The 27,895-nt window shown below is 40.6% G+C and overlaps 1 protein-coding gene across 1 annotated transcript in view; it reads left to right on the top strand.

Annotated features, from left to right (window-relative positions):
• The window catches only part of EVC2 (EvC ciliary complex subunit 2), a 93,729-nt gene that overhangs the window by 41,853 nt on the left and 23,981 nt on the right, over positions 1-27,895 (top strand). Inside the window, exons 11-18 of the mRNA XM_018567821.1 lie at positions 4,052-4,503; positions 6,927-7,131; positions 11,203-11,319; positions 12,864-13,091; positions 16,478-16,668; positions 19,434-19,521; positions 20,866-21,062; positions 23,171-23,272. Of these exons, the coding sequence (XP_018423323.1) occupies positions 4,052-4,503; positions 6,927-7,131; positions 11,203-11,319; positions 12,864-13,091; positions 16,478-16,668; positions 19,434-19,521; positions 20,866-21,062; positions 23,171-23,272 (1,580 nt within the window). The remainder of the gene's footprint in view (positions 1-4,051; positions 4,504-6,926; positions 7,132-11,202; positions 11,320-12,863; positions 13,092-16,477; positions 16,669-19,433; positions 19,522-20,865; positions 21,063-23,170; positions 23,273-27,895) is intronic.

Raw genomic sequence — 27,895 nt, 5'->3', positions numbered from 1 at the left:
GGGTGTTGGCAGGAAGCTGGGGAGGAGAGTAGCAAATGTTCGTTCACCGATCTCCTCCCCGTTCTATGGGGCCGTTGCGTTTTGCTTCACTTCCGGTCCCATAGCTGTCATTGCTGGGCTCCTGAAGCCGAGCAATAAGCTATTGAATTGCGATCTGTACTTCAATAGGTTATTTACAGTGCAAAGGTGACACTAGGGGTCTTTGGGACCCCCAGTATCACTTTGAAGAGTATTTGTCACCACCAATCTACTATCACGTGGGGAGCTTGTGAGCCCCCTGTGATAGAAATTTAAGTAAAGGGGGAAAAAAAACAGTTTTAAAAAATATTAAATAAAATAAATGTAAAAAAATAATATTTTTCAGCTCCCCAAGAAATAAGCTCGTATTCACGTAAACACGCTTCGGGTGTGCCTACATACAAAAACGTCAATCACGCTACGCATGTTGGGTATCGACGCACATGCTCTAGGGCCAGTATTTACGCGTATCTCTAAATTGATGACCTGTAGGGGCTCTTAATGCGTTGTCTATAGACTTTTTGGGGTACTGAATTTTGTCACCGTTTCATAGACGCACATCATTCTTAACCTGGGCATGTTGGGTATCTATTATCTCGTCGTAACCTCATCTTTTACAGTTTACAAAGAAAATGGGTATTATATTGTGTTTTGGGGCACCAACTGAAGTGCATTTTTTCACTACATTTTAGGGTTTAATAAAGAGTTGCGCTAATATGGTGCAACATAAAAATGTTTAACTACCGCCATTTAATTCTGAGTGTCTTAGCTTTCAGAACATATACATTGTTTGGGGGTTTGAAGTAATTTTCAGGCCTTTAAATGTGGGATATAACATGTGTGCAAAAACAAAAAAAAGGCCTCAGCAGCGAAAGGGTCCCTGAGGGGTTAAATAACTTCAAGCAGCAAGTAAAATTCTGTCCTGAACTGGTAATGCGGCAGTGGATATTGCAGCTGTGTTAAGATAAGATAGTCCTCTTCACCTAACTCTAAAAGGGTTCTTTACTAAAGGGTGAAGAGTTTGGAGAAGGCCGGAGAAGTGAACAATCTAGGACAATCTAGCTGTTTTGGAAAAATTCTCCAATTCAGCTCCCTTTCCAGCTCAGCTCTGTTGTCCTAGATTGTTCTCTCCTCCTGCCTTCTCCAAACTCTTCACCCTTTTGTGGATATCCCTGTCAATTTTATAAGACTCAAGTCAGGTTCCTCAGACTACTGACTCAATTCTGTGTTGGTCATCCTGCTTTTCATTCCCCATTGTGTAGATGAGGCTGCATTTAGCTTTGGAAGTAGGCAGTGTATGAACCGGGGAACATGTTGGCATGCATATTCCTAGGCTATGTAAGGAAACTGGCTAGTGTAAGGATTCATCTATGCAGTTGGCCTTGTGTGGTCACTATATTCAAGAAAGAAAATCAAAGCCACTCAGCAGATCTTGTTCCTTGAGCCCCCACTAAATACATGTGTGACTTGAGCTAGATCCTAGTAAGATCCTCTTTTTAAGGCCTGTGTGGCAGACTGTGGGCTTGTGACAATGGCATCAATTTAACACGCTTCTAAGATCCTTCAGATCTCACTGACAGGTACATTTGACCTGCAGTTGGTCTGCTTCTGACCTGCTATAGCAGGGTTCGCATGCCCATAAACCTTGGAAAGCAAAACCAGCTTGCAGGGAGCAAAAGCCCATGAACACAGACCTCTAGACAATTTTGTTGGACCTGCAGTTTGCCTGCTTTTGACCTGCTTCAAGCAGGGTTTTCATGCCTATAAACCTAGGAAAGCAAAACCAGCTTGTAGAGAGCAAAAGCTCATCAGCACAAACCTCTACACAATTGTCACCAGAACAAGTGTTCCATGACTTTCTTTTTTGGTAACAATAGTCATGTGGGCAGATAAAGAGGGTGAATCTCCACAGAAGGGACACAGGCACGAATAAACCCCTGACAGAAGTTGTAAACCTTCTCTACTCCATTTTGTGTGCTATTTAAAGGTGCCCATACACTGCTCAATTCTCGTACGAGAATCGCGGGAAATCCCGAGGTCGTACGAGAATCGAACAGTGTGAACGAAGACGTGCGACTGTTTCTACTGTACGGTCCCACGTCTTTTGTCTAAGGAGCATGTTAGAAAACCAGCCGAGAATCGTACGATTTTCGGCTGGTTTGAACAGTGCTCGGGAGACAAATGCCGAACGGGCCGGTGTGCGCACGCGCACACTGCCCGTTCAACATTGCGGTCATCGGAAGCCCGCCCCTCAGCGGGGCGGGCTTGCGATGATTGAGAGTGCGGTCTGCCTGTCCCAGATTGGCCGAAGCCGGCCCCTCAGCGGGGCGGGCTTGCGATGATTGAGAGTGCGATCTGCCTGTCCAAGATTGGCAGATCGTACGTTTTTTTAATCACTTTACAACCATCGCAAGACTAAGGTCTTGCGATGGTTGTACAGTGTATGGCCACCTTTAGAATCGTATTGTTGTAAAAAGCAGGAATAGATATAAAATGTTATAAAGACTGGTAACCTTGCTTGGCTTTGTCGTTTGGCTTATCCTGGTGATTTGTATGCTTGTCACCTCTCTAGCATTGCATCTGATTCTCTCCCATATTCATGTTTTCTGTAGAGAAATTGCCGTTTTGTAATTTGCATGCCGTGTTTTTCTACGGTTAGCAGCTCTAGGGAATCCATTCTTGGGAGAAATATCTCATTTGCATTTTAACAGTTTGGCACTATTAATGAATAAGTGTCCGCACAGTGACTCATTTGTGTAGTGGCATCGAAATCTGCGGAAAGTTTATTCCTTTTCCTCTGCGCACAGTCTAAAAATCCACTTATTAAAATAGTTTAGCATTTTCATCTTAATCTTTCCCTTCGGAAAAAAAGAAGAGGCATAACGTTTCCAGAATTTGGATCTGAAATATTATCTGATTAATCGTTTTGTGATGTTGAGAACATTCATTATGAAAGGGCTGCCGTGGAATTCTACTAAAACAACGAGTTCTGGGTTTGGTGACTGTAAAGGATCCTATAATTGGCTTTTTTGTGTATATTTATCTTATTTTTTTCATGAGTAAGGTAGTGATTTAAGGATAAAGAGGAACATAATTGTGACGGTTTACCATGTTAGATGTAGCAGAGGTGGCATTAAATATTGTGAATGTATCGATATCAACCAGTTAGTTAGTCTATAGAAAAATTGCAAGGCTGTTCTGGGTGGTGGAGTTACAGACCCCAATAAATGCCAGCTTTTTCCATTATGTCTGCACACACTTGCCACACTTAAAATGGTATTTAACATGGCCAAAAAATTAATTGATTGCACCTGAAAAAAAGGGACCAGTTTGCATTTTAGGTGCTGGGGTTGTTTTACCATTTGGATGTAAAAACAATGAGGTCAGCTGCCTGCCTGATGGCATGGGCATATTCCAAGATGACAATGCAATTCATCGGGCTCAGATTGTGGAAGTGGTTCAGGAAGCATGGGACATCATTTTCACACATGGATTGGCCACCAGAGAGTCCAGACCTTAACCCCATTGAAAATCTTGGAGAAGACTTTACACAGTGTTCCGACTCTCCCATCTCAGTGAAAAATGTATGTAACTCTGGATAGAAATAAATGTTGTGACATCGTATATTACTGTTAACACAAGTTAAAGAATTATTGTTTAGATGTAGCTATGAAGCTCAAGCAAGGATAAGGTAGAATAATATGCATGCAACAATTTCATATATTATCTGTAAAAAATAAGTCAAGGCAACTGGACTTACTGTATTTTATTTTTCTTGAAGACTGTTCATCCAACCAACTTTCTCAATTCAGAATACATATGGTGAATGTGAATGTCGCTCCAATCCACATAATATGTGAGTCACAACCAGGTGTTGATTGAATTTGCATAATTGGAGTCTAGGAGGTGTTATTAGCCAGTCCAGTTGCCTTGACTTATTTTTTACAGATATTCCATGACCTGGATGAATGAGAACCTTCACAGACAATTTCATATATTGTGACATTTGTTTATTCTGTTTTTCATGGTATAGCTGAAAGATCAGAAGAAGGACCTGAGCAGTGTGCAGGAGGTATGTAGGAACTCCAAGGAATATCTGGAAACCTGGAAAAAGCTGTACACTAATCATTGCCGGGAGCTTGAAGAGCTCTATGAGAGGCACGACAATGATGCCACAGACGAATTAAAAGAGATTAAATACAACCTGACTGAGAAGGCAATTGAAGATCTCAGACACATCGAGAGTGCTGTAATTATCTCCGATATGTTGAAACTCAATGTGCCCAGACTGCATCTCCAGCAAGCACTAGACGAGCACAAGAGAGAGGCGGCACTCCTGGCTCAGCAGCGGGAGAAAGAGGAAAGCGACAAGGCCAGCGAGTCGAGAGCCTCCCTGGAGAACACCGTGCGGAAACTTGATGAGGAATTTAAACTCAGCGTCAAAGAGCAGAAGAACCTAAGAAACTGGGAACAGCTACTATTCTCGTACGTAACTTCTGACTGGATTATTTTCACCGTAAATATGTCTGCCACTGCTCAATCTTTTTTTTTATGAAGGATGCCTATTTAAAAATTCCCATAAGAAAAAGTGTGTGCTGGGTCACAAAGATGTATAGCCTAAGGATTCATTCAGTTGGACATTGAGCCACTGCTTGCAGATGCAGCTTATTGTCCAGCACCTACTAAGCTACTATTCGCACAAACTGAAAATAGAAATGTTCTGCATATGCTACCTATCCTAACATTTATGTAGGCTAAGAATGGAGATTCTACCACAGCCTGCCAGAAAGTACACATCACTCCAACTAGGTCCCCACATAGTTGTAAAACGTTTTTAATTTCCTGAGATTCCGGTGTTCAGCTGATGTATATGAATTACCTGGCTTGTGTAGTATTCTCACAGGCACGCATAATAATATAGCTACTTATGACCTGTGTGTTAGGTTGAAGTATGTGTTCTTTTTGCAATATATGTGATCCTTATCAATGATAATTAACTTAAACAGATCGAGAACATTAATTAAAGAGAACGATTTATTCAGTATACCCCAAACTCTAAAATCACATTATCAACCAGCTTTCCTGGTTAAGAGCTTGGTCCTGTTTCTTCTGCCTCATAACCCTCACTATTGGCTCAACACTATGATGGGCAACCTCGTCAGCTGGTATTGAAGCTTAGAAGGTAGAGGGGGTTAGGAGTAGGCTCTAAACCAGAGAAGCTTGATTTCCATAATACCTGGGATACTAGGCACCTTAGAATAAGCAAAGTGACTTGATGGTCTTTTCACTGCAAGTTTGCTTTAAAAATACTTGTAAATTTAAAATATTCGGGGGACAAAAATGATTCTCTTTGGCATTAAAGGTTGTCGTGTTTTTTTAATATAAAGTACATTGCAATATATTTTAGGCCAGTTTCTGGCCCAGAAAAGGGTGTGAACCTGGCCTACAGGATGTTTTATCAGCTGCAAATTAGGGATGCACCCATACCGTTTTTTCGGTATCGAGTACGAGTACCGATTATTTTTTTTCCCGGTACTCGTTGATACCGAGTACCGGTGCCTTGTGCGCCAATTATTAGGAAGTTGGGTGGCGGATCATGACCCCGTCGCCTTGCTTCTTGATTGCCTGTGAAGCCAGTGTTCTAGCGAAAGAACACCAGCTTCAGAGGCTGCCTGGCTTCCTGATCAATGAGGAAGCCGGGCAGTGAGTCATGCGGTGCGATCCGGCTTTGTGATTGGTCTGTAAGCCAGGGTGCCTACCAACAAGTGAAGCTGGCTCCTTAGCCAATCAGGAAGCCGGGCGGCACATCATGACCCGCCTCCTGGCTTCTTGATTGGCTAGGAAGCCGGCTTCACTTGTTCCTAGACAGCCTGAAAAGCAAGCCGGTGTTCTATCAAATTTTATGACTATGTTGGAATGTGTGACCGGTGACATGGTCACACATTCCAACGTAATCCCAGCCACTTTGACTTAATAAAGATAATAATACAATTATCGTGGGTATGTTAATAATATTATTAAGTTTAGTTAATCATAAATTAGATAAATAATATTCTTAAAATATCCATAATGATTGTATTATTATCTTTATTATTGATTGAATATATACTTTGTTTGAATTTCTATTTTTAAGCATGGACGCAATAGCCGTGCAAGTGCAGTAGTGGTAACTCGGCCGTGAAATTTTATGGCTGTTCCTGCACATGCGCAGTGAGCCGATCACACATTTCACGGCTGTCAAAGTGGGTGGGACTACGTTGAAATGTGTGACCGCGTACCCAGTCACACATTCCAACGTAGTCACAAACTTTGATAGAACACCGGCTCAATGCTCCCTAGGCACTGCCGGTCAAAGGGAAATCTCCCTCTGACCGGATGTTCCGGTATCGGAGGTAAGTATCAGAGCATTTGGGTGAGTACGAGTACTTGCCCAAATACTAGTATCGGTGCATCCCTACTGTAAATATTTCCTTGTATCTTTAAAAAATTTGACCATTTCAGGAAGAAACTCACTCGCCTTTTGGTTGAAGGGATGTTCACCTTGGCATATTTGCCCATTGGCTGTTTTTCTGAATCAGCCAATTGGGAAGTTTGCATCAAACAAAATAAAAGCTACTTAGCTTTTTAAGAAGATTTGGACACCCAAGAAATGGAGTATTCGGAAAACTCTAAAAGCTAATTATTTACACAAAGTAGATTCAGGTTACTGCCTCCTACTAGCCAGAATATACTCGATGTTATTTGGGAAATACTGGGTTTATAAGACAAATCCCTACTTTGATTGGTAAGGTCTTTTGTGATGGTTGATATTTTCTGCGCAGTGCTTTTTAAATAGCTACTTCTCATTGTAGCAAACCCCATATACAGTTCTTCTATTGCTGATAAGTGTGTGATTTGTGTCCAAGCAGGAAGGTTCTCCTGTTACCTTTGTGTTTGTCTGAAGAAGATGTACATAGGATACAGCAAGAGTTTCTCTGTGGCTTCTCCCAAATGGACAATACTCTAGCTCTTCCTAAAATCCAGGGAAGGGTTCTGCTGCAGAAGTATCAGAGTGACTGGAGGAGTATAGAGATGCAGAAGATAGAGCACAGGCTACTGGAAACTGAACGACAGGTAATCTTTTCTTGATTACTTCAAAGATCTGACATTTTCTTCTCCTCCACAATCCAACTGTTTATTATATGCAATTTTCTCAAATATTTTGCAGAGTGCATTTACATGTCTTCCTGCCTCATTGGAGCTCAAGAGGCATCCACACTGACTATAGTACTAATATGATCTGAATTTTAATTATGGGAATAAAACAGATTATGTTTAGGAAAGCTACCTAAATTTGGGGTAAAACACATATACTCTATGTGAATAAGGTCCTGTTGAATTTGAACCCAAGATCTCAGCACTGCAGGCTTCAGTGCTAGTCACTAAGCCACTGTACTCCATGAGGGGAATTTATCCAAACTGGAGCCGACAAAATCTGGAGCAATTGCCCAGGGCAACCAATCAGCTTCTCTCTTCACTTTGTAAGAATGCTAGCAGTTGGTTCCCAATGGTTAGTCTATAACCTGAAACTGTCGGTAACAGTGGTGTCTCAAAACTAGCTCTACACAAAGGTGTCTGCTGCTAGTTCATAGGTGGAATGTAGCTTAATGTTCTCTCATCATAGGAACTGTGCATGAGAAAGTTTATCCACAGTATGCATTTGTCAAAAGGTCAAAGGGAATAGGTTTTAGTTCATTTTATGATTTGCTTTGTTTTTTCTTTTTAATTTATAACACTATAAACTAATGTGTTCTATATGTTTTAAACTATATGTTTGTATATATAATATATACAGTATGTGTATGTATTTACATATATAGTAAGCTCCCAGTTATCCAGCACCCTTGGGGATCAGTAGATGTTAGCTAACTGTAGTTTCTGGTTGCTTGAGAGTTGCTAATGACTCTCAAGCAATCCAGCCCCTCAGGTCCACTCCACTGCTTTAGTTGCTAACAACATGTTTTAGTGTGCACATGTCTATCAAGCAACCTGGTTGGTTGAATGCGGTATAATGGTGAGTAGTTTACTGTGTGTATCCTTTATTTGAAAATGAAAGAAAAGCATTTATCCATTTAATATAGGGTTTGCATTCAGCTTTGTCTCTGAAATAGCAATAGGGAGGGGAACTGGTGGCTGCTCTCACTCATTTAAGTTTAAACTTGAGCTATTGAGCAATATAAACAGACTTATTGCAACAGCTGGTAAGTAGAAAATGAATAGTGTGAAAAGGAGATAATGCTCCACCTGCTGGCTGGATATCACAGCACAAAATATTTATATCCAACATTTCATATTTACCTGACCTTTATTTTTTTTTTCAATACTAACCATAATAAAGACCAAACCACTTTATATTCCCTTCAAAGTCAACAAATGAAAGCTGCTTTTTCTTCTGCAGAAATTACCTGCTGATAACTTGGCTTCCTTAGTAAGGTAATGTGAGGTTTAGTAACCCATAGCAGCCACTTGCATTTGGTTGCCATGGGTTACTACACTGAGCAAAAATCTGGAAGATAGTTATAGGTTTTGAGTTATTGGATTTTGCCTGCAGTTACCGGATGTTGTGCTACCTAATTACATGAGCCAAAAATATATTAATCACAAGAAAAATAATCAACTTTCATTAACATTTCCCCGGAGATTTTCCATTGTAATTGGGTTTTCTGACTTGTAAGTGAGTTATGTTGCAGTTGCTTGCCTGTTAGATGAAATATGCAGCCTCGAGACCTCTTGTTAACTGACTTTGATAAACCTACTTCCTGCTCTTTCTCCAGGTCCCACAGGCCACAGAAAGTTATGCTTTCCATTGAGATATTTGAGAACCAAGAAAAATCTGATTACATAGCAATGTAATCTGAAATCCCGGCTTCCTACCTGCTGACATTTCATTTGTTTCTTATTTGCTAATTACACTTCATCTGTTTTCTTTCTTCCGACCTCTCGCCATCTGATTACAGACGATCTAATCAATGGCACCCGTCTGCATTTTACAATTCAACTACACTGACATCAATGCGGCTTTTGTGTCTGATTTCATTATCCATCTCTCTCTATTTTCTGGACGAGTATTGACTGGTGTCACAAGGGCTATTGCATAGCTACTATGTATTAATTAGAAGAATTGTGCTCAGAGCGTAGGCTTGTTGTGTATAGAACCCTCCCGTGGTATCATCAATCCTCACTGTTAGTGAACATTGACATTGCTGGATGGTCATCAGTTTATTTTTAGTCTCAGAACAATGATTTGTGATGCCTCATTCACCTGCAGTAGAACTTTCTCCTCTAAAAGTTGGAGTCCCCAGGAGCACACCACTGGGGACAGCTGAGTTTCTTGGCAGGTGAGCAAATCAGTTGAATAGAGAAGATGTCCAAGAACCAAGCTGGCCTTTGTGAGTTTATGGTATTCAAGCAAAGTCATGCTTAAGATAGAGATCGAGACCAGTGGCACAGAGTAGAGATGGGTGATGAGACAAGGTCAGGACAAGTGATAGCTAAAATCCAGAAGGTAGTCTGAGGTCACAAGCAGTATGACAGAAAAGCATCACAATGTCAAAAACCAGGAGCGGACTTTTTGGTTGTACACATGGTTTTGTCTTGATGCACTGATCAGTGTGCTTCTCTTAAAGGAGTTGCAAAGTCCCTGCATATACTATCCTGTTATAACATCAGCATTGTAATAGGAATACATACTAGGGGGTTATTCACAAAGCTCCCGAAGGCAGCCGAGTGACTAACCCAGCCAAAGTGAAGTGAGCCGAATGCTGTTCGGCTATTCACTTCTGGCTTGTACGGCTGACTTCAGCCATACATCGGCTAAAATCAGCAGTACATCGGCTTTCTTCGGCTGCCATTGGTCAGCAGAAGTGCAGAAGGAGTTCAACTCAGCCGATCCAACATCTGGATCAGCTGAGCCGAAGCTCTGGCAGCTCACTCGCTGCTGTTTGCTCCTATTCTCATACAAATGGCAGTAAGTGAATAGCCGAATGCCGCCGAGTGGCATTCGGATCGGCTATTCTGCTCAGTACCGAGCAGAATAGAAAAAGAGTGAAATGAATAAAAAAAAAGTTGAAAAATAATTAAAAAAATTTAAGAAAATAGGAAAATTTAAAAAATTTAAATAGTTTTTTAAATGTTGGCAAAGATGCTGGCAAAAGAAAAACAATTGGACGGAGCTAGCAGTGATAGCTAGCTCCGCCCAACTGTTTCCTTTTGGCCGCCACCTGCCAAAGTCTTCTAGCAGGGCCAGCCAATGAATAACAACTGGGCGGAGCCAGCCATGATGAGAATAAAACGTAACCCTTGCAGCGGGTCTCCCCCCACACTTCGAGCGTTAGTCTAGGTTGTGAAATGAAAAAAGATATACTCGCACAAACCTCGGTCCTGCCTGGCTGCTGGACCAGCTTTCACAGCCTCTTCTACCCCTCTGCGCGGGCAAGCTAAGGACCTGTGAGTCATCATGTATAATACACTGCATTAGAGGTGAGGATGCCGAGGGACATTCCACTGCCGGAGCCTGGGGGAGAGAGGCTGTAGGGATCGGTCTAGCAACCAGGCGGGACAGAGGTTCAGGTGATTATGTCTTTTCTATTTTACACCCCAGACCAAATGAGCACTTAACACTTGCAGTGCAGGGGTAAAGTTGTTTTTTAAAGTGGAACTGTGGTAAAGATAAAGTATAAAACACAACATCCTGAGTGCCAAGCAGGCATATAGAGGTGCATATACCTTTGTAAAAAGAAATACATGGGATTTTTTATATCTGTATTTATTTATGTGCATTTCAAACTAGAATAAGAAACAGAAGCACGATTTTCATACAAACGGTCACATCTCCAAAACCTAAAATCTACTTTGGCATTAATGGTTCAAAAACATCAGTAATGACGGTAATGTTTTTTGTAACGCCGATAATGGGAGTCCATCTTTCTTGTTGATCTCCCCTGTGCCTCTTGTGGAGACGGTAAAGGAATACCGACACATATTATTGCCAGTAGTCAACGCTTTGCCTTCATTTTTCAGCAGTGTAATTTCAGTGCAGAAGCTTTCTTCATTCAAGCTCAAATATGTTTTATTTACATAGCCTGCTTTATTCCCATGGAATAAGCTCCTTTGCAATTGCTTATTATTATTTTTTTCTTTATTCAGTCAGGTTCAAAGACAATGAAGCATCCTCAGGACAGAGCGGCGGAGATCCTGAAGAAATCTGCAGAGGATAAAGTCTTGATTTATGAAGCACAAATTACAGATGACAAGATTAAGCAGGTAACGAAAATGAGATGCGACCAGATCAGACGGTGAAGACTTATCCAGTTACATGAATGTTTACTTTTGATTTGCACTTTCTAGCTGTATGAAAATAAGTCTCGGTTCAGGAAATAAGACCCTTTTAATCGTGTGCAGGAACAAGCCCTCTTGGGTTTTGCTGATGCTTGGTTTTGGTTCAGGGCTTGGAAGAGAAGGTTATTAAAGGGGTCATGTATGCAAATATGAAAGCTCTGTTCTAGGGATGTACCGATACTAGTATCAGTATCGGTGCCGATAGCGAGTATTTGGGCGAGTACTTGTACTCACCCAAATACTCCGATACTTACCCCCAATACTGAAACTTCCGGTCAGAGGGAGATTTTCTCTGACTGGCAGTGCCGTGAAGGAACATGCCGCCGGCTTCTTGATTGGCCAGGAAGCTGGCGCCATGCTGTTTGGCCAGCTCCATTCTGATTGGCTGGAAAGCCAGCTTCCTGGTCAATCAGCATCGAGGCGGCTTCCTGACCAATCAAGAAGCCGGCCAGCAAGTCATTACCCGATTGCCCTGGAATCCAACTCCATGCTAGCAGAAGTACCGGTATCGGCGAGTACCAAAAGATAGATATTGGTACTCGATACCGAAAAAACGGTATTGGTGCATGCCTACTCTGTGCCAAGGCCTAATATTATGATGTGTGTTGCACTGATATTTACAATTTACAAGATGCTGAAGAAGACATTGCAGTGAACAGAGAGAAGAAAGTCCCTGTGTGTGTTGTAAAGTAGCCACCGCTCCAGGCTCACTCCTGTGATAAACTACAATATCAAATAAAAATGAGTAAACTAAGCATGAGATTGTAGTCCACCACGGGAGCGAGCTTGGATGGGTTGCTACTTTACAGCACACACACACAAACCATGGGGAACAAAAGTATCCACCCTCCAGAAGGAAGAACAGTGTCAGCACCAATTCAGAGATGATTGGAGGATCTACAACCGAGTGATACACAAATAAGATACATTTTTGTTAATAGTTAGGGAACTTGAATGTATTTTTAAGATTTAACTACTGAGCTTAGTGTCAATTTGAAAGTGTAAACATGCCTTTAGAAAGGGAGAGAAAGGGATGGCCATATCAATGTGCAGTTGCTCCTCCAATTTCTGGTCAGGAGACTGACAGAGAGAGCAGGGGACAAAGGGAGGCAGAACTTCAGCATGCATTTTATTCCCGTTGTCACCCATCAGGTGGATGAGAACATTATCATTATTTGGGGGTAGGATAGGTTGACAGGTGCGCATTAAACTGTTCTTGCAGCTAAAATATTAGGACTGGACTTGTAGGTGGGTCCTATGTGTGGAATTCTGGTTCTGATTATGATTTTTGCCTGGTGCTTAAATCCATCAGTGGCAATCTGTTCTAAAACAAGTCGCATGTCGTTCCACATGGTAGGTGTGAGCTCACTAATACTGCAGGGAGAAGATCTATTTGTCTGATTACTGAGTATGTTTAACCAAATAATGTCAACGTAAACAGTTCTCAGTCTTCTCTACCTATTTTACAGGTGCGTGGAGAGTTGCTGCTGCAGCGAGTACATCAGCTGAAGGCTAGAGAGTATAAGCTGGGGGAATATCTGACTTCTTTACAGTTCCAGATTGTTAATAGCAGTTCAAAGAGTTTTGCAGTACACTCAGCTCTTCTACAGCTGCAATCTCTTCTATTGGAAGAGGAGACCAAGTCCACAATGCACAACACATCAGAGTATGAACAGCTTCTACTCGCACTTAATCAGGTGAGAACTAGTTTCTTTCTTCAGACCTATACTGAGACCTGTAATTTCACAACAGAGGGTAAGTTATGGACTGTCTTCTTCTGACCTGATGTAGCGTTTCTGAACACAAAAATCTAAACTGTCAGGAAATATAATACTTGGTAAATACATCAGTGATTACCAGCCCTTGGATTAAGTGACAACTTTTTTGCTTTTCACCCATCTCTGTAATCTGTGGACTTTAAAATATCTGACTTGATACACTGGTCATACAAACAAAGCCAACCAGAGATATATTTTACATATATAAAGTGCATCTTGAGACTTGTAGCAAGTTTATTAGTGTATTGGCCTTGCATGCCATACATAATTTCTTTGCAATGGGCAACAGTCTACAAGCTTCTGAGTTGTGCAGTCTGGATATTCCAGAATCCTTACCTACTGCTCTCTTACGTATGGCATACCCTTAGATGTAAAAAAAAATGTCAAATTTTCAGAGCAGCAAACCTTTTTAATTGCATGGATCTCTTAAAGGAAACCCTGTTATGTCTACTTTCTTAGGCTTGGTTAATTTACTGCACTACAAACCAGCATGTGATGAGACCTTTGGCCAATATACCCCCATAAGAGGGCGTGTTACAGTGTATTTTTTTACAGACAGGGTTTGAATATTTGCCATTAATTTTAAAACATTCAGCATATTTTCAATATCTCTTCTACAAAGCACTATGCAGGAATCACAATAAATAATATTTGCCAAATAATTGGCAAATAGCTTTATAATCAAAAGATGGAGCTTGTGGAAAGCATTATTGTTATTAGTACTGCAAAAAAGTGTATGGGGTATTGATATTACTACAAAGAAAAGAGTTTGAGGTGTTACTATTACTACACATGAAAGAGTTTAAGGTGTTACTATTACTACACATGAAAGAGTTTGAGGTGTTACTATTACTACACATGAAAGAGTTTAAGGTGTTACTATTACTACACAGAAAAGCGTTTGAGGTATTACTATTACTACAGAGGAAAAGAGTTTGAGGTATTACTATTACTACACAGAAAAGTGTTTGAGGTATTACTATTATTACACAGAAAAGAGTTTGAGGTGTTACTATTACTACACAGAAAAGAGTTTGAGGTGTTACTATTACTACACAGAAAAGAGTTTGAGGTGTTACTATTACTACACAGAAAAGAGTCTGAGGTGTTACTATTACTACACATGAAAAAGTTTGAGGTGTTACTATTACTACACAGAACAGCGTTTGAGGTATTACTATTACTACAGAGGAAAAGAGTTTGAGGTGTTACTATTACTACACATGAAAGAGTTTGAGGTGTTACTATTACTACACAGAAAAGAGTTTGAGGTGTTACTATTACTACACAGAAAAGAGTTTGAGGTATTACTTTTTATGCCTACTGCATGAGTGTGTCTAATAAACTGAAATAAATTGAGAACCTCTGTAGTTTGATAATTCTTTTATGTCCTTTTTTCTTTGTAAGTGTGACATATAAGTATGCAAGTCAGTCAGTCTGCACAGTTACAGCACCGTTCAAGCTGTCATCCTTTCTGAAATCGGCAATTTAGACCCAGAGGATGGCCACGAATCAGAAGGAAATAAGAGTTTAACTAGATCACTTGGTCTACTTAAGGAGAATCAGAAATGATACCCGAGTCTCCTTGTGTTATATAAATGTTTACATTGCTCTTCAATGTTTTGCAGTTTTATCATCACATGGAAATGGCTTTGAAGATCTTTTTTTCTCTAATTTCTTTTTTTTCCCCCATTTTCTTGCCAAATTTCATACTTCAAAATAAAATGTAACTATATCCGGTATGGTTCTAGAGACACTAATATACTCACAATAAGGCCCCATTCACATCTGTAATTTTAGGTGCGATTAGGGATTCCTGCATTAGGAACTTACGTTTTCCTGCAGCAGGAATCCCTAAGCTGTCATTTACAAGCAGCTGCTGTTACTTGTTAATGATAAAGTGACAGCAGCTGCATGTAAACACCTGCCCACCACATGTAATGGTATGTGATATGATTACATGCCGTTAGAAAACTCTCCCTGGATGCACAATCCATGCGTCCAGGGACAGTGATTGATTCCTAACCACATGTCATCATATCACATACCAGTTATGCTACAATGCACATATTAAATATTACATCCCCCTGCACATATTAAATAATACACACACCCCCCTGCACATATATAATAATACAACCCTGTTCACCGCCTGCACATCCACATATAAAAAAAAAACAAATAACCCCCTCTCCTCCTTACTTTTTTGCAGAGAGGAGACATGATCCTGGTGCAGACCTTACTAATCCATCCTTTTGGCCAGAGCTCACTGAAGGATTTCAGAGCGCTGGCCAAAATGATCTGAGTGACGGCACAGAGAAGCTGCTATTTGGTCCGCATCCGACGAGATGCAGACCATGTAGCTGCTCCCGCAAATCAGGTACACGGTCCATGATCATGTGCCTGACTTGTCAGCTGGTTTCGGGCCACATAGTACCGCCTCGATACTTTGAGACCCCTACTGTAAAGCCTGGACATGTGAAGGGTTGCCTAGGAAAAACAAAGGTCAAAATATAAAACTCTTTAGCTCATGATTATTTCTCTAACTTGCCCTTACCCTAGCTCAATCCACAACATGTTTAGTGAAATCTTGATCACATGGAGTCAGTGAAAATCATATCTCACAGCATCGGGAGCCCCATTGTTTCCTGGAGTGACAGCACAATCACAGATATAAACCAGCCTAAGCACCCAGGAAGCACTCTAAGCCATCACTGTGAAATGGCTTCCGAGTATAAAGAGATTGAATTAAATCTTTCTCCAGTTTATAACTGACTTTTTCAATTTCTGATTTAGTGTTCTACAAAGCCATAATTTAAAAAAGATTAAACTCTGGAATCTGTGCCCAAAACAAGGTAGGCAGAGGACAAAGTGTTCGCCACCAATATTGCCTGTGGTCTCCCTGCAACTTATCTTTCCCCATTAGGCCTTGTTCTGCAGTGGAGATGACCATCTTGGTAGAAGCAGTCTTTTGTTTTCTCATTTCTGAACCTTCAGCAAGAAAAATATTGAGAAGCACTGCAGTAACATCACCAAATATTATCAATAGCAGTCAGAGGAAGCAGTGCCTGAGATCTCACACTACAGATTTACAGCCTGTACGCACAAGAGTGCCTAGACACACTCCCCTACCGGGAAGTACACTGCTGTTTTTTAGAAGGAATTCCAGACAAAAGATACATTTTTCGGGGTACTGCTTAGGCACAGTTAACATTTCCACCTGTCCCCTATAACAAAGCACATCTTTACTTTTTGATTTCAGTTCCCTCCTAAAGTAAATATGTCCTTTCATTTTGCACATTTAGGAAATCAGAGAGATGGAGAAGAATTTGGAGACATTAAAAGAAAGAGAAACAACAGCCAGTAAAGTGCAAGGTGAAGAGCAGGCCCATGTAACTGTTGAGGTATCTTGTGAAGATGATGGTATGCCGTTATCAGCAACACTGAGAAAGGCACTTAACAGACGGAAAAACGTAACGAATCTCTACCGTGACAGGTAAGTAATGGCCACAATGACGTCAATTTCATTACTACCAAAAAGTGCAATAATACTTTAAACTCATAAAATGTACATAATTTACCTTATCCCTTTATGATATTGTTTCCCTAGCTGAATACAGTGCAGATTTTCAGAACGTGCTCAATACAAAATGTCCTGACACTTGACAGGGTAAGGCACAGCCGTCCTATGACCCAACCACCCACTGCTGACTACAACCCTTAACCCCTCCATGACCCATGCCCACCTTAAATAATGGACCACACCAGGTTGGATATAAAATGGCTGTAGCAGCCGTTTATTATAAAATATCTTTAAATATATAATTTCAGTTCAAACATTAATTATCACCATAAACAACAATTTCTCTGTAACCTATTCTTTGGCGTGAGGTCTGCGCAGGCACCACTTACTCAACCACCGAAGATCTCTGCTTACCCCCTTAAACCACTGGCCCCTAGCCGCAACCCACCGACTCAGGGACAACATTGGGAAGTAACAGCAGAGACCGCCTACAACTATTTCTGACCTCTCTTCCATCAGCGAACCTTTCCCGAACCTCCGGACCCAGGCGACAGCCGCGTCAAAGGAAGTGTAGGAAACCGCACACATGGAAGGGTGAATAGCGTAATTAACTGACCCCCCTTTGGGATGGGATAAATGATGAATGAGGCGGAACTTGTTAGGTTCCTTCTTCGGAACTACCCCTAGTGGCGAAACTACCAACCTGGGTAACGGGGGGGAAGGAAAGGGGCCCCCCATGCGACCTAAACTCACCTCCTTAGCCAGTTTCTGAGTAACAATGGAGGGATAAGTAAGGGCAGATTTTAGATTACGCGCGAACGGAGGAACGACGGTCAGAGAACAAGGAATCCGAAAGCCTACCCTGAGTGTGTGAAGGGCGGGAGGGGGGGATGGGAGGCATAGAAGAAGCACCCTGCTCTTTTGGGCTCTGCCTACGCCGAGGATTCCTCCCAGGCCTAGCATCTGGAAGCGCAGGAGTGCGCTTAGATGGAGGTTCTGGAGGGTCCCTAGAGGGGCTCCTAAGGCGGCGCTGAGCCCCCAGAAACTTGTGAATGAGCAGGGGAAAAGCACTCAGGAGGCCTGGACCGCCTAGCGCGTGGTGCCCTACGTCCTTGCTGTGGTTGAGAAGGCTGCAGCAAGCTTTGAATTTAAGTCTGCAGCCATGCAGAGCCATTAGCATCTGCAGCTGCTTGTAATTGAGCAAATAGGCCAGAGAAAATGAACTGACCTTGTGCTGACTCCCAACTGCCTGGATCACCCCTCCTCCTGCTCTAACCACCCTGGATGCTCCTCCTGGACCACTTGACCCAGCCAATCACGGTAAGTGACACCCGAGCACCTTCCTTAGGCTAACTTAACCCTTTCTCTACCTGACTGCCTGCCCACCCTGTCATGCCGTCCTTTTGCCTATTCTTTTGCCTTTTGCTCCAGGACTTTCTTGCCAGTCATATGCCACTTGTCCTGACACTTGCTCCCCTCCCTTTAAGACAACAAGCTCTTTCTGAGATTGTGTTCCATGACTCATGATTTCTGTTACAAATGTTAATAGGTGAGTCATGGCAACAAACCAAGAAAAAGCAGCAGAAGTGATTGAAGCAGCTGTGGTACTTTATCTATTATATGTCGCTCTTGCTGATTGCTGCTGTTCACACAAAGAGGAAAAAGTTTCTTCCTATCATTTGTTTTATTTTTGTTGTTTAATTCCAATTTGATGCTTGTGGTTTTGGAATGGGATGTACTACAAGCTCATATAGGTGTGATGGTCAGGTGTCTACAAAATTTTGCTCATATAGTATAAATGTCATGAAAGGAATCTCATCAAGGGAACAAAGGAGCGATTCACTTCAGCCGCACTGAGCTGAAGTGAATTGCTGAACAGCTTTCGGCTCACTTCACTTTCGGCTCGGTCATTCACTCGGCTGTCTTTAGGAGCTAAGTGAATAACCCCTTAAATGTTTTCTGTCAACTGCATGCTAAAGCTAAATTTATATGAGCTTATGGAGATGGAGCTTAAGGAGACAACCACTTACAAAGCCGTCCACAACTCTGCCCCTGGCTATATCTCAAACCTTGTTTCAAAGTATCACCCTAACCGTCCCCTCCGCTCTTCAAAGGACCTTCTGCTTTCCAACTCCCTCATCAACTCCTCCCATGCTCGCCTCCAGGACTTCACTAGAGCCTCTCCCATCGTATGGAACTCTCTACCCCAACCTGTCCGTCTATCTCCCACTATGACTGCCTTTAGGCGATCCCTTAAGACTCATCTCTTCAAGGAAGCCCACCCCACCTCAACCTGACCACTGAACTATCACATTCTCAAACAATTCATCCCCACACAGCTACCTCCTCATGAATCACTTGCCCCTCCCTTTAGATTGTGAGCCCTCACGGGCAGGGCTCTCCTTACTGTCTTGTCTGGAATTGTATTGTAATTGTAATGTCTTCCTTATATTGTAAAGCGCTGCACAAACTGTTGGTGCTATATAAATCCTGTATAATAATAATATTGGGCGCCGACTCCAGCTGTGGTGTTGTGCGGAAATACACAAAACCTTACTTAGATATGTAAGCCTTTTTAGAAGCATTATAGCATTTTCTTGGTCAGTCCATCAGTATCTGTATTCTCAAGGGAGAGGACCAATATTCTCGTTGACAGTGGAGTGTACAGCAGGATGAACGTGGGTCACTTATTCTGCTTGAGATGATGATATTTATTTATTTATTTATGCTTTCTTTAGAATGCAGAAAGAGGAAATGGAGTATGCACTGGTGGAAGATCAAGAGGAAAGAGCTGAAGTATATGCAATGCAAAGACTATACAACCAGGTACTATTCACTAATGGCTCAGTATGTTGACATTGAAAGAAATGTCACTGCCCAAGGCATAAAACGCCGGTTTATAGAGGCAGTACAATGACAAAGAGCAAAAACAAGGAAAAATGATATTATTTCTAAGAAAACTGTATTTAAAAACTGTATTAAAGGAGCACTTAACCCGTGCAGTGCAGGCGTTGCCCAGCTGCACTGGTTAAGTTCTATTCTGCCCAGAGTTGTCCTTTAACGCCCATGCTATATCATTTCCTCCTCTAAGGTGGCTCCGCTGGATTGCAGGGTCCCCTTGAGCGATCCTGTTATGTGCACACTTCTGGATGCGCCACACAGACACAACAGAAGCACTCCATTTGAAGCCATGCTTTTGTCGCTCCTACAGGGTCTTGAATTGACAGAAGCCCCATTTGGTCTCCCTAGGAACAGCTATGCGCGCTCCCTTAGTCGACGTTGGGGAAACTCAGCATAGGGTCACACAGCACAGGCATGCTTTAAGCAAAGAAAATGTAATAGCATTTAAAGGATTACTGCGCTTATAGTGCAGATCCTTTTGTTGTCATTTTCTCTGCAGGATGCACAACACGTAAATGGGACTCCCCATCTTGGCCTGCAGCCTTGTAATTTCTATTTACATCCTGCTGGGCTACCGAAGAAGCCACTCCTGTCTACCAGTAGAGAGGCGTTCTGCATTAGGATGAGTAAGGATCCAGTATACCAGGATCTGCTGCTAGTGGCAGCCGCAGGCAAGATGATAGGAACAAATTGGCTCTTCAAGTGAAGAACAGAGTCCTAATTAGTTTAATGTACCCTGCCAGGACAATGACAGTCAATGGATTTACACTAAACAGGAAGGTAACCTTTACAGCAAACAGCTGCTAAAAATAAAGTTGCTGACATGAAATTAAAAAACACCTTCAACCAATAATGGATTTCTCATTCCTGGATAACATTTGTCAGGGCTCAGTCCCCTACTGCTATCCCAAAGTTCTTTTCCCACTCCCTGCATGTCCAAGCTACTTTTGTTCCTGCCCATTTAAAGTCTTTATAAGGTACTTGATATAGCATTTTGAACTCCTACTCTGTATAGGGTCTTCTATAGAAATATATGAAGAAACGCTGGATGGGACATATTCTCCTGCAAGTGACTTGCTGTATGGACATATTCAAATATTATGGAGTTCTTCCTTCACAGAATATTTCACATTTCTAAACTAATTCCTAGTAAAACTTCAAACTTATGTTCCTAATATCTGTTATTCACTGCTATCACCCTGACAAATAAGTGGTCATTAATTTAACCTGACAGTGACTGTCTGACATGGTGCCTTTAATTCCCTCCAGGGCATCCGATTGGCAGCTTATCTGACTAAACGATCCTTGGTACCAGAGGGCATGCTGCAGCGAGTGCTTAGCCTATTGCTTCCCACGAGCTCGGAGAGTGAAATCTCTTCCCTGCTCCATTCACTGGGCCATAAATATTCAGACAGAGTTCCAGAAACTGGCAGCATTGAGGATGGAGCTGACAGCTGCAGGAAGAGGTAAGCGCCTGTCAGTTTCTGCTAGCAAAATCCAATCGCATTGTATTGTTTCAGGGGTGAAAAAAAAAAATCTATCCTTGGGCTGATAACACAATGTCAACACTCCTCAGGATTCCTAACAAGAAACGATAATTGTCCGTACGCTTTTTCCTCTGGATATTAATTTTGAATTACCCATTTAACAGTGAAGGATTCACCTGGGATTGCTGAATGTTATTGAAGTGCATTTCCTGCTCTGTACATGAGCTGTGTTCAGACAAATAAGATGCAATTGATGGAGGTGCCCTCCGCACACCTTTCAGCAGTCCCGGCCAACAATCAAATAAATGGTGCTCGAAGTAACTTCACGGATGGCACCGTGCAAAACACAAGATTGAAGAAAATAGGTCACCAGCACTCCATAAGTTAAAATGAATGAGTCCTTTTAATGGACAATGATGTCACAGAAATCCAACATGAGCCGACGTTTCGGGGCCACACAGGGTCCCTTCTTCAAGGCAAGAGATGTGACCTTGAAGGCAGGGTACATTAAACTAATTAGGACTCTGTTTAATGTACCCTTGAAGGTCACATCTCTTGCCTTGAAGAAGGGACCCTGTGTGGCCCCGAAACGTCGGCTCATGTTGGATTTCTGTGACATCATTGTCCATTAAAAGGACTCATTCATTTTAACTTATGGAGTGCTGGTGACCTATTTTCTTCAGACAAATAAGGACGCTTCATGATATGATGGGTTGATGGATTAATAATGCAAGAAAGATAATTTTAGCTGTGGGTTGGATAAATTAATTTAAGCGACCCTGTGGCCAGAATATCTTCCAATCAGATTATATGTGCGTTTAATGTAGTTAATGTATTTTATTTACCTGGAAAAGTCTCCCTAGTGTAGACATTCAAAAGCCCTGAGGCCACTGCAGTGCTTGTCCCTGGGTGACCAATAGCTATGTTCAAGTGTAAATACCACCAGCTATAGAGGACTAAAAAAAACCCCAGCAATAGTACATTATACATCGCAATGCAGAATACCGACAGCTATAATGTACTATTGCTTGGATTTATTGTATTCCTCTATAGCTGGTGGTATTCTGCATTCATTGCTGTATAATTTTACACTTTTCATTTGACTATATTGCACACCACACTTTTTTTTCCTTTTTTACTTCCACTGCTCCAAGCTTGCTCCTGTGATGGACTGCAATCTCAATACAAACTAGAAGTCCCATCACTGGAGCCATTTTTTAAAATGTATTTTATTCTTTATCCGATTAACCGATTAATCGAACTTAATAATCGGCTAACTAATCGATTTTGAAAATAATCGTTAGCTGCAGCTCTAGTTAGTTTACTATATGGTTCTTCACTGTTAGTTTACTATATGATTCTTCACTGTTAGTTTACTATATGGTTCTTCACTGTTAAACTGGCCATACAGCTATAGATTATCTGCAGTTTGTCTATGGTCAGATGGCAAAAGTGCAACAGATTCCTCCATCTATTCTAAACTGTGTTAATGGAGGAATCTCCCGCTGGGCCAAGCTTCAGTATCTTCCTAGTCGGCCCCGCTGGCTCTCAAAATACCTGAACAATGCCTGCATCTAATCAGATTCTTCAGGTATTCACTGTTGGGTTACTACATGCTTCTTCACTGTTGGGTTACTACATGGTTCTTCACTATTAGTTTACTACATGCTTCTTCACTGTTAGTTTACTACATGCTTCTTCACTGTTAGTTTACTACATGCTTCTTCACTTTGGATGGTAAAACAGCCCCCATGTATGGTTTTGAACTGTGTATGTAGCTATTTGCCTGGGGTTAAACTTTAAGGTCATATTGATGTATACAAATGTTTATATTGATATGTATTTGCTTAATGGCCATCTGTACAAAACGGGGGCTTCATGTATTCATATTAATGATATTCATATTATTGGATAAACTGTTGTTTAATCTATTTTAGTCATTCTAGTTTTTGCAGAAGTGGTGTAGATTTGTTTCACATTGGTGTACGTTAAATAATGTCACTCTTTCACTACCAGCAGATAGGTGGGTATGAAATAACACAATGACATCCTTACATGTACTAATGTTTTTTTTATATATAATGCAGAAAATATCAGGATCTGTGGGTGGCTATGGAGAAACAGATCAGGGAAAGTCTGGCCATCGTAGATGAGGAAAAAAACACATTTCCCACAAGAAAGAAGAGAAGGTGAGTAGAGTCTGGATGGATTGTTGTCACCAGCCATGTAACACAGGCAGCGGCGGTGCTACGTGTGTTTTATGGATTTATAATGATACATCTCCACTTTCCTGTAACAATTTGACGGCTTTTTACCAACTGCAGATGCTAGGTAATAACAGGCTGTTTACCTTGTCAATGAAAAGATTTTGCCTGCAAGCAGTCTCTGTCTTTCAGACAACAACATTGGAGATCTGAAGTAAACACTGTGCATTGTAAAAGCTGGTCAGCAATTTCTAAAGTAAAATAGATTTCTCCACATGACAAGAATTGTTATCTGTGTATGTACTTATACTTAGTCATATCGAAAATGCAGTGGTCTATGTTATGGTAATATTTATGTGTCTTGGAATATATGGGGAAACGTGATGAAGTTGCCGGCTTATAGCCATGGGATTCTGGATTAAAAAGCATCACTACCATACACAAATTGGACACTGCTTCAGCAACAATCATCCTCTGCATTTATCATAGGGCTTCATGTGGACAGCCACAACCTCAGTGGATCTGCCAGGGTCCCAGAGCCCCTTAACCCCGCAAGGCTTGGAACCCTAATTTGATCAACTCCAACGGAGCAATCCAGTTTTGGAAGAATTGCTTTACAATCCATCAAAGATACAAATGTGCACAGATTAAGATTGTAGGTTCTCCCTCTCTTTGTGTGAGCTTCTACAGGTGACATTCATGACCCCCAATCAAGTATCAGGAGAGACCGGAGAAACTAAATATGTTAAGCCTCAAGGAAAGGGGTGAAACCTTCAAAGGTGTGAACAGGATTCAAGAGGGCAATATTAAAGTAGAACTAAAGCCAAACTTTTTTTTTTAGTTTTGGATAGAGCAAGGAGGGTTATAACCCCTGCACTTTGTATCCCATTCAGAAGGTTTCCCCTCTCTTCCTTTTCAATAGCCACAACAGGACGTGAGAGGAAATCCATCCAAAAAAGAGGAATCTGGTGGTCAGCAGTGTTGCCATTGAAATAGTTCCCATCTATTCCAGTTCTGATGACATTCCGAAATTTGAGATTTTCTTTTACGGCCCGTGATAACGGTCACCAGGACAAATAGAGAGGGTGAATGTCCCTAATGGGGACAAAGAAAGCAATAAAAACCTGACGGGTGTTCTAATCCCTCTGCGCTCTATACAAAAAAAAACCCCAGAAATGTCCTTTAGTTGCTCTTTAACAGAAAGCTAAGAACAAGAACACGGGTTCATGACTTCAAAGTAGCAGGAGGAAAGTTCAAGAGTAACGTTAGTATTATTTTATCAAAAGAGTAGTGGATGCTTGAAACAGACTTTCAGCAGAGGTAGTAAATCAGTCAAAAGTAATTGAGTATTAACTACTTCAGCTCTTTGAACTTGTATACCCTTTATTATGGAGCAGAGCAGTTTTTACGCTGCCACTATGGGCCTGTTTATGTGGTGATAACTTTGTCATTCCTTAACAAAGTAATATATACAGTATGTTACTTTTTTTGGGGGGCGGGGAGGATAAGCTTTTTTGGCAAAAATGATATACATTTTCTGTGGAATCAAAACCCAAAAGGTGTAATCAAATCGAATATTTATTTTTCTGTTTGAACTGTTAGATTTTTTTAAAAAAGTAGTTTTAGGGTAAATAAAAGATATACATTTTATTCTTTAATTTATCACATTTACAATGACATTAACATTATATTTCTGGTGCAAAGTATAACACAGTTATTTAGGAATGAAGAGAAGGCATTGTTTGTCAAATTTAGCAAATTTTCTTGTTATACACTGAAATAAGTAACAAACAAAATGAATGAAAGCAAAAAAAGAAATATTATTGGTAAAAAATAGAAATGAAAAAATCACCAGAAAAATAATAGCTAAAGGTAGAAGGAGAGGAAGGAGTTAATAAGGGCTGATTAGGGTTAGCTAAGGGTTAATAAAGGGTTAGCTAGGAATACATTCATTTAAGCAACATTTTAACTTGTAAGGTTTCTTTATCCATTTAAGAACCATAGGACGTTCCTGTATGGCTGCTGCAGCTGTGATTTTGGGATCATTGTTCACAGCAGGCTGAGGGCTTATGAGTAAAAATAATGATCTGGGGTGGCTGTGCAAACAGCATTTGCATCACACATCAAGTATTGGAGCAGACATCAGGGTGAAAGCAATAAGTGTAAGGCCATAGTTTATTGTTATCTCTAAATTGATGAACAGCAAAGGCTTTTAGAGCGTATCTTATGGACAATTTTAATAAAGTACAATGAACAATATGTGGGTACAGGACCTTTGCAATTACACCATGAATATATACTTCATCCCTGTGTAACACAGAGAAGACAAAAAGAGTCCCACCAAGCAAATTAAGATATGAACCGGCCATATGTACCATATAACAGTATTGTCTAACGAGGCTCTACCATGACAAATCTAACCTGGGGATGATATCCATAAACCTTCCTAAGCCCTGTCTCAATCAAGGTACAACAAAAAAGGCAACTCTTAAACTTACGAATATTCCATCCATCAATAACAGAGAGCAGTATGGATGTAGTGTGCACTTATTATGTGCAATACGGATGTCATAGCCAACGGTCCCAAGAAACGTAAAAGGAAGCATTGCTTATTGTTCTTTAGGGCAAACTTGCGTTTATATGCGCACTGTAGGTGAATTGGGGCACCCACCATTTTAAAGTGCACTGCGCTCACAAATAATCACCAATAGTAAAAAATATATATACAATTAACAATCTATACATACAAAATGTAATAATGCAAATTTGTAAAGTGTGACAATATATATCCACAATGATAAAGTGAAAATAATAATAGGAAATATAAAATGCCACCAATAAGTGCTCAGTCACAATCACAGTCCTGAGTCATACTTTCATGTGAAAGTATAAACATACACATTACATTACTGAAATATTGATACAACCTGTGATGTACCAACAATACAAAGTGCTCAATCCCAATTCCAATCCTGTATTACACTTAAATGTGAAACATTAAAAACCAAAAAATAATGTGAAAAAGTGATCCACATCAATTCATATAAAAGTGTCCCAATAAAATCAATCCATGAGCTGGTAACATATAGTGCTCCACTCATCCACTCCCAAGTGAACAGCACAGCTTCCTTCCACTGCACTCACCGAATCACTATGACCGTCTACTATTAGATGGTCATAGAAAGCGTGATGTAATGATTCCCGAAAACAAAAGAAATCCTTGCCTCCAATCCGGCTTTTATTCTCATAACAACATTCACAATCCAATATCCCCGGTTTCAATGGTATTATCCAAGGCACATACCATCATACCATCCCATGAAATAAATAACAGCTTATAGTGTAATATTGACCATAAAGATTTATTAAAACAGTAAAATGTACTCACATAAAAACTTGTTAAAACATGCCGGCAAACAACACAATACAGCGCGCTCTCCTCCATCGTGTCCTGAACGTGATGTCAGCAGAGCCCGCCTACCTAACGGGACAGTTTTATATGAATTGATTATTGATGTGGATCACTTTTTCATATTATTTTTTCGGTTTTTAATGTTTCACATGTAAGTGATGGGATTGAGCACTATGTATTGTTGGTACATCACAGGTTGTATCAATATTTCACTATCTATTCAATGTACTTTTATAGTTACTGCGATTGTGACTGAGCACTTATTGGTGGCATTTTATATGCCCTATTGTTATTTTCACTTTATCATTGTGGATATATATTGTCGCACTTTACAACTTTACATTATTACATTTTTTATGTATAGATTGGTAATTGTATATATATTTTTTTCTATTGCTGATTATTATTTTTTTAACTCAGTGCACTTTATTGATCGTATTATTAGAGGTCTTATTAAGCACGGCAGCTTTCATAGGACACATAAGTAATTTTCCATATAAATATTCAGATTTTTACGTGTGTGAAAATGAAACATTTAAAAAAATTGCTCCAGCCCTGAAGTGGTTAAGTGATTTCATTGCATTTACTATTGCATTGATACATAGATCACATTTTGATCTACATGTAAATGAAGTAGAACATACAATGACACAATACATTTATTCATTGTATTTACTCAATGACACTTGCAGACTGCAAGTATAATTGTACAAAGGAGCAACTACATTTTTACAGCTGCTCCTGCTGTGTAATAGAAAGCACTTGCTAGCTGTAATTTTGACAGCTAGAATTTGGTGATATAGAAAGTAGCTGGATATTAGAGATGCTTCCTAAAATCTTTGTTAAAGTTTTTTTTAGGATGTATCGCTATTGTTTGAAGTCCTGATTGGTTAAACATGCTTTGGGTAAACATAGGTCCATCCTTAGAAAAGAATGTTAATAAAGCAATGACACATTCTAAGGATCACTTTACCTTTTTTGCCATCAGTCTTCTGTTTCTATCTTTTTGTGTCTAATCTTACTGTTGTGCACAGACACACCATAACCGGAAGCCCTGGGGTTTTATGGACTGTGTGTGGATAGCAGAATAGAGACTACCAGGGAATATTCAGTACTTTCTGTGGGGTCCTGCATAATGTGTTGGTAATATAACACTGTTGCTATTTATTGAGAGATATATATATATATATATATAT

The sequence above is a fragment of the Nanorana parkeri genome, unplaced genomic scaffold, assembly GCF_000935625.1.
Source record: "Nanorana parkeri isolate BGI_ZX_2015 unplaced genomic scaffold, ASM93562v1 scaffold1099, whole genome shotgun sequence".
Taxonomy (NCBI): domain Eukaryota; kingdom Metazoa; phylum Chordata; class Amphibia; order Anura; family Dicroglossidae; genus Nanorana; species Nanorana parkeri.
The sequence above is the reverse complement of the archived record's forward strand: the minus strand, read 5'-3'. Positions and strand labels throughout refer to the sequence as shown.